General features: G+C 29.9%; 3 protein-coding genes across 3 annotated transcripts in view; 2 read left to right on the top strand and 1 right to left on the bottom strand.

The window, feature by feature from the left end:
• LOC108687511 (carbonyl reductase [NADPH] 1-like) overlaps positions 1-1,639 on the top strand; it is a 2,507-nt gene extending 868 nt beyond the window's left edge. The window contains exons 2-4 of the mRNA XM_018193298.1: positions 410-670; positions 922-1,160; positions 1,254-1,639. Coding sequence (XP_018048787.1) covers positions 410-670; positions 922-1,160; positions 1,254-1,557 — 804 coding nt within the window. The 3' untranslated portion in view covers positions 1,558-1,639. The remainder of the gene's footprint in view (positions 1-409; positions 671-921; positions 1,161-1,253) is intronic.
• A 211-nt stretch (positions 1,640-1,850) lies between these two features.
• On the bottom strand, positions 1,851-3,742 carry LOC108687530 (U6 snRNA-associated Sm-like protein LSm2). Its single transcript, XM_018193338.1, has 4 exons — positions 3,590-3,742; positions 3,406-3,473; positions 3,012-3,102; positions 1,851-2,188 (listed from the first exon to the last, which is right to left on the bottom strand). Exons 1-4 carry the CDS (start codon positions 3,590-3,592, stop codon positions 2,060-2,062), a joined length of 291 nt encoding a protein of 96 aa, XP_018048827.1. The 5' UTR covers positions 3,593-3,742; the 3' UTR covers positions 1,851-2,059.
• A 946-nt stretch (positions 3,743-4,688) lies between these two features.
• LOC108687443 (electron transfer flavoprotein subunit alpha, mitochondrial) lies at positions 4,689-6,754 on the top strand. Its single transcript, XM_018193206.1, has 4 exons — positions 4,689-4,902; positions 5,464-5,793; positions 5,884-6,336; positions 6,432-6,754. The coding sequence occupies exons 1-4, from the start codon at positions 4,858-4,860 to the stop codon at positions 6,606-6,608; spliced, it is 1,005 nt and encodes a 334-aa protein (XP_018048695.1). The 5' UTR covers positions 4,689-4,857; the 3' UTR covers positions 6,609-6,754.
• Positions 6,755-6,837: the final 83 nt, after the last annotated feature.

Raw genomic sequence — 6,837 nt, 5'->3', positions numbered from 1 at the left:
ATATTATATAATTGAATATTTATAAAATATGTCAATGTTTTATATAATTATATATGAAGCATTTTTTCTCGAGAGAGAGAAAAAATTTAACATAATTTTTATTCTTTGGACTTTGTATTCTATTTTTTTTTTCTTTCCAGTGACTAATTATAAAAAGAAAATAATTATAAAATCATTTTTAATATTATACATGGATATATTAGGCCTTTTCTGTATAATCTTTACAATTTTTTAACTTATATTTCTTTAACAAATATAATACAAAAATATCATGAATACTGATAACCCGTAACATGTGATGATCAAGTCCTTTGAAATTGACTTGGCACAGAATGTGTTTATTTTAAATATATAAGTATAAGAATAAGTAAAGCATTTAGAAATCTTAATAAATAATATTGTCATTTAGGTAACTGGTGGAAACAAGGGTATCGGCTTTGCCATTGTCAAAGCCCTCTGCCAACAATATGATGGAAATGTTTATTTGACGGCTCGCGATACCACCCGTGGCTTGAATGCCGTCAGTGAATTGAAAAAACAAGGTTTGAATCCAAAGTTCCATCAATTGAATATCAATGATGACAATAGTGTTAATACATTCCAGGATTATTTGCAAAATACGTATGGTGGCCTCGATGTGCTGGTTAACAATGCTGCCATAATGTTTCAAGTAATTAAATATATATTACTATAATAATTAGTTAATAATTAAAGACATTATTGATATAGTAAACGCAATATTCGACAAATTTCTAATTTATTTTCAAAAATGTGATTATTTCTAAAAAGAATAACTTGATTTTAAAAAGAGAAAAAATAAAATTGCTACTCTATATATCATATTTGAATATAAATTGAATAACTGAATGATTTTGTAAAAATAAAATATCGAGAAGATATAATGAAATTTACTTATTACAGAGCGATGCTACGGAGCCTTTTGAGTTCCAAGCGGAAGAAACTATACGAATAAACTATTTCAGCTTGCGTAGAATGTGTACTGCTCTCTATCCATTACTCAGATCACACGCGCGGGTGGTTCATGTCTCTAGCAGTTTTGGATGTCTGTCACAAATTACTGGTGATAACTTAAAAAAGAAATTAATCAATCCAAATTTGACTGAAACAGAATTGGATAAAATCATGCACGAATTTGTCGAGTAAGATTCAACATTTTTTTATAATTGCATTGATTATACATTAATTTTTCAAGATTTTTATTCTTATATTCTTATATATGGATTTATTTCCAGTGCTGCAAAATCTGGTACGCATTTACAAGTCGGGTGGTCAGATTCAGCATATGCAGCGAGTAAAATAGGCGTTAGCGCCTTAGCTGGTATTCACCAATCCATGTTCACTGCGGATTCCCGAAAAGACATTGCGGTGAATGCTGTACATCCTGGTTATGTAGATACTGATGCTACTTTGCATAAGGGAATTTTGACTCCAGATCAAGGAGCTGTAGCTCCTGTTTACTGTGCATTGTTGCCGAAAAATACAGAGATAAAAGGAAAATTTATCTGGTACGATAAGACATTAGCAGATTGGAAATAAGCATATGGAACATAGATAAGATAGGTAAACTGGTTTGTACTGCTATAATATATAACATGTTCAAATGTATAAATGAATAAATACGTGGATGTTAAATAAACTATAACATAAATTTAATAAAAAAATAGAGTAAAGCTAGAAACATATAAAAAATCATAAACAATAAGCGAATCGACCAATCACAGTAGAGAACGTAAAGTAAGTCGTTTCATTCACAGTAAGTACATCTTATTGCCTTATGTTTTTTTATGTCTGACTTAAGGATAACAAAGAACTTATAAAAACTACAAAAATTATTTTGTTACAAATGTCTTTTATATTAAAATAACTGAATAAAAATATATATTGAAGAATGTTACATTATTATCCACGTTTTCAAAAAAAATTTGTGAATAACGCAAAACGATTCCATATATTATTTCTATACTAAATACAAAATAGTAGTATTTAAAGAGAAGAAATGGATTCTTAATGTAAGCAATATATTTAATGAAATTATGAGCTATCTTGCTTGAGCATTCATTGCTTCCCTCCGTGCCGCTTCAGTTAAAAGATGAATGTCTACCTCATCTACTGGAAGTTGTACATATCGCACCACAGATCCACGGATAAAGCAATTTTTTACCGATAACTGCAATTTAATACACAATTCGTTAATTTTATTTATTTGCACATTAATTTTAATGGCATTGCATGTCTATTGATGAATCAATTTGTATAATTAAATTTCTCTCCATTCATATAAAAAAGATTTTAATCTAATTGACAAACTGTGATATTTTGTAGCTTATGAGATGTCGATCAAAAGTTTTCACAGATACAAAGTCTTTTATGTTTAAAAAAATGAACAAATTCATCATTTGAAAGTTGCTATTTTGAGTCTAATTGAATTAAAAATATTCACCTTTATCTATAGTACAGTTTTTTAATTGTATAAGCAATTAAAAACACTTATATAAAATGAACCACATATGTGTCCATTTTCGAAATTCATATCTCAGTGCCTATGTAAGGAAAAGGATAGTATGCTTCTAAATATGTATATTGGTGTGTATGTATTTGCATCTGTATCTACATTAATATCTGACATTTTTAAATATGATTATATAAATGTCTACATTGTTGAAAAAACAAACTATACTATAGATATAAGTACTTTTCAATTTGTTTAGATTTAAAGTAGCAACTTTCAGAAATGTGTCCATTTTTTTAAATATGATTGTGCTTTATGAAGACTCTATTTTAATCAGATTTTCATAAGCTATAAAAGATGCCTTTCATTGCCATATTGAATATCTATATATAGTATATATGTACATAACCTAAATATAGATTTTCAGTGCTCAGAGTGAATAATCAAAATATTATAGTTTCTAATTTAATTAAAATCCTTTTTTAAAAACAATTAATGCAAAATTTCCTTTATATGATAATGTCAATGGTAATTAACATACCATGTGAGGATACTTCTCTGAATCTGTTACGCTAATGTCAGCCAATTTTATGTTCAGATACTGATCGACAGAATATAATGTGCCGCAGATACTAAAACAAAATATCATATTGCATAATATGTGTGATGGTCATACTACACTGAATTAGTACACATTAAAGGCTATTTTAAATAAAGTATCTAAATGCAGTGACATAATAAACTCGACTTTGACAGTAAAATTACAAGTATATTCTGTTAAATAAATGTAATATCTAATCATTTCAAACATTTATATACTTTTGCAATTAACTTTATTAATTTCATGTATAGTAGCTTTTAATATGTATTAATCTAAGACGGAATTTGTTCACAATCAATGTTACTCAAAAAACAATCATGTGATGACGTCTCACCTGAGGTCATTTTTCAATTCGACCACTACGTCCTTTCCGATCAAGGATTTGAAGAAGGAATAAAACAGCTGAAATTAAAAATGCGCTCAGTTGAACTTGATACACATCCGAGTGTTATTCGCATCTATGAAAAGCCGAATTCTACATGTCTTCTTAGTGTGAAAATCTTTACGTTAAGACTTACCATGATAATTTGCGAAAGATCACTGTGATTGTATATTCAGTATCGTATATGCTAGTTTACAAGTATTTATAATAATAAATGCGTTCCAAACAAATCTCGGCGGTAAAATTATAATCTATGTCTATAGGTTCACGAAGCATCAATATGAACAATGCATGAAATAGAAGGTACATAGAATGGAAACTTGAACAATTCGCATAAATATTCAACAATCTTATTTGTAATTGCACGTGTACTTTCTGCACTTAAAATATTGAAGAAAAAGAAAAAAAATTGAAAATACAAAAAGTTCAGTCATAGAACAAAGTTCAAAATAAATTGTGATATATATTCAATCTTGTTTATACTAGAGTTCCTCTAGTAAGAGTTCAGTCATCAATGATAATTTTTTAATGATTCCTCCATATTCAGAATGAAAGCGATAAGACAGAGAAAATAGTGTTAGTCTTAGGGGCTCCGCACAGTAAAAGGAACAGAGAACAGAGAATAAGAATTTCAACCTATCAGAAATCATGTATTGCGAAATACACAGTTTCTGATAGGTTGAAATTCTTATTCTTTGTTTTCTGTTCCTTGTTTCTTTTATTGTACGAAGCTCCTAAGAGTTACGACATCTATCTCGCCCGCGTGCGCGTTCGCCATTAAGAGAACATGAATATGAGATAAAGTGAGAAAGCAACAAGCTATTTTCTCTGTCTTATCGCTTTCAGTTCCTTAAATTCGATGTTCACTCGAGTCTCACTGTTCCGTTTCGCTGTAAATTTCCAATGGAACAGCAGCCTCACATATGATTTTGTATGATTTGCTATAATTTTACATAACATATATAATGGAAAAAAATCAATCGTTCATGCAACAAAAGCTTAGCATTCTTAACAATATGACTTTAATCTTGACACATAATTTTGTCAAATACATTTCATATAAGAATTACGCAGTCTGTTTGAATAAAGCTTAAATGTAAATGCATTCACGAAGAAAAATGAAGTTTATATTAACGTTGTTACATGTTAAAATGTTTGTAGATCTATGAATAGATTTATAGATATTAAAGCAAACGCAATTTTTTGAGATAAATACTTAATATGATCTCTTAATGTGCAATAATATACAACAATATACTACCGGTGCAGTGACCGATGACCTTACCAATTGGTGCTTCTGCTATAACTGCCAGGACTTTGGACTTGATCGTCATTGATTAGGGAACGCTATTTTTTGCAGTTAAATATTGGAGACGAGAGAAAAGAATCCGAAGTTCTGTAACGATGTTTTCCACCTGCATCAAGACGTTATTACAAACTACTAGCAAAGTAAGGTTCTTTTCGAATTCGTCTTAATTTCCGTCTTTCGTTTGTTTCGTTGATTCTATTCATATATTCATATATAAGTACGCGTTCTATCGACTTTGACTTTCAAATTCGTTGTTACAATGTATTCTTATTTTTATGAAAAGCACAAGATAGAGATAAGTCACTATTTATAATTGTTAATTACTCCAAATAATTTTGTATGATATCCTATGATAAATATACTCACTTGCAGTTCAGTGAATTAGTATACATTGAAGGTTGCTTTATAATATATAAAGTATTTAAATAAATTGTGACATAATGTACTCAACTTTGACAATGAAATAATATGAGTATACTCTTTCTAAATAACATGACAATATTATTGTTGCTATTTAATCATTTAAAATATTTATACATTTGCTTTTTGTTAATTTTATGTGCAGTAGTTTCTAGTGCGCTAATCTAGTGTCTAACTGCGTCTGAATTTGTTATTAAACTAACAATAGATAGTAGTGTAGTTGTTTTCTAATTGTTTTTGAAATTTAATTTAAATGTCTCATAAATGTCACTTATTTTCAGTTTGCCTCATTGGCACGTTACGAATCTACTTTGGTCATTGCAGAGCATAATAATGAAAATCTATTCCCACTCACTTGCAACACATTGACAGCTGCTAAGAAGATCGGTGGCGATATCACTGTATTAGTAGCTGGTACGAAATGCCAAACAGTTGCACAGAATGCGTGCAAAGCCAAAGGCGTATCTAAGGTCTTCCTCGCAGATAGCGATGCGTTTAAGGGATTTACTGCAGAATCGTTGACGCCACTTATACTTAAACTATGCAACGAACATAAATTTACACATATATTAGCTGGTGCAAGTGCATTTGGCAAGGCATTGCTTCCTCGAGTTAGTTTACAATTTATTCTCTTCTAAGAAATTATGTCAAACCAACTATGTCAATTTTATGTTAATTCATATAAATCTATTTTATTGAAGGTTGCAGCCAAGTTAGATGTATCACCAATAAGTGATATTATCAACATAAAAGCTTCAGATACCTTTGTACGTACCATATATGCTGGTAATGCCATTGAAACTCTTAAATCTAAAGATAATGTAAAGATAATATCCGTAAGAGGTACTGCTTTCGAGTTGCTACCTTTAGAAGGTGGAGATGCTAAGTGTGAAACTGTCCCTACTGACGATTATACTTTAAATCAAGTGCAATACATCAAACAAGAGCTCAGCAAATCCGACAGACCAGAATTAACATCTGCCAAAGTTGTGATTTCCGGTGGACGTGGAATGAAGTCCGGAGAAAATTTTCAACTGCTGTATACATTGGCAGACAAGCTCAATGCGGCGGTTGGAGCATCCCGTGCCGCAGTCGACGCTGGTTTTGTGCCAAACGATATGCAAATAGGGCAAACTGGGAAAATTGTTGCACCTGTAAGTAAAAAATTAATTGCTAGAATATACTTTATTGGAATAACTCTCGTCTCAATCTTATCTCAAAAACCAATACTTTATGATTATGATTTTAGAATCTCTACATAGCAGTTGGAATTTCGGGAGCAATTCAGCATCTTGCTGGAATGAAGGATTCCAAAACGATTGTAGCTATTAACAAGGACCCGGAAGCTCCCATTTTTCAAGTAGCAGATTATGGATTGGTCGCAGACTTATTTAAGGCTGTTCCTGAATTAACGGAGAAGTTATAAATTGCAAACAAAGCTCATATAAACTTTATATTTCAAATGCTTATTTTTGTATATTTTATTTTGTATATTTTATTGTATTGTAATACAGAAATTTTAGAATAAAATTTTTATGATGGTTTTTAATAAAAATCAATTTATAATTTTAATGGTTACAATCTGTTTACATAATGTTAATAAAAGTAAGTTAAGTGTATTTTTTAATAATAAAAACTACAAAAATTAATAAGAT

The sequence above is a fragment of the Atta colombica genome, unplaced genomic scaffold (genome assembly GCF_001594045.1).
Source record: "Atta colombica isolate Treedump-2 unplaced genomic scaffold, Acol1.0 scaffold102, whole genome shotgun sequence".
Taxonomy (NCBI): Eukaryota; Metazoa; Arthropoda; class Insecta; order Hymenoptera; family Formicidae; genus Atta; species Atta colombica.
The sequence above is the reverse complement of the archived record's forward strand: the minus strand, read 5'-3'. Positions and strand labels throughout refer to the sequence as shown.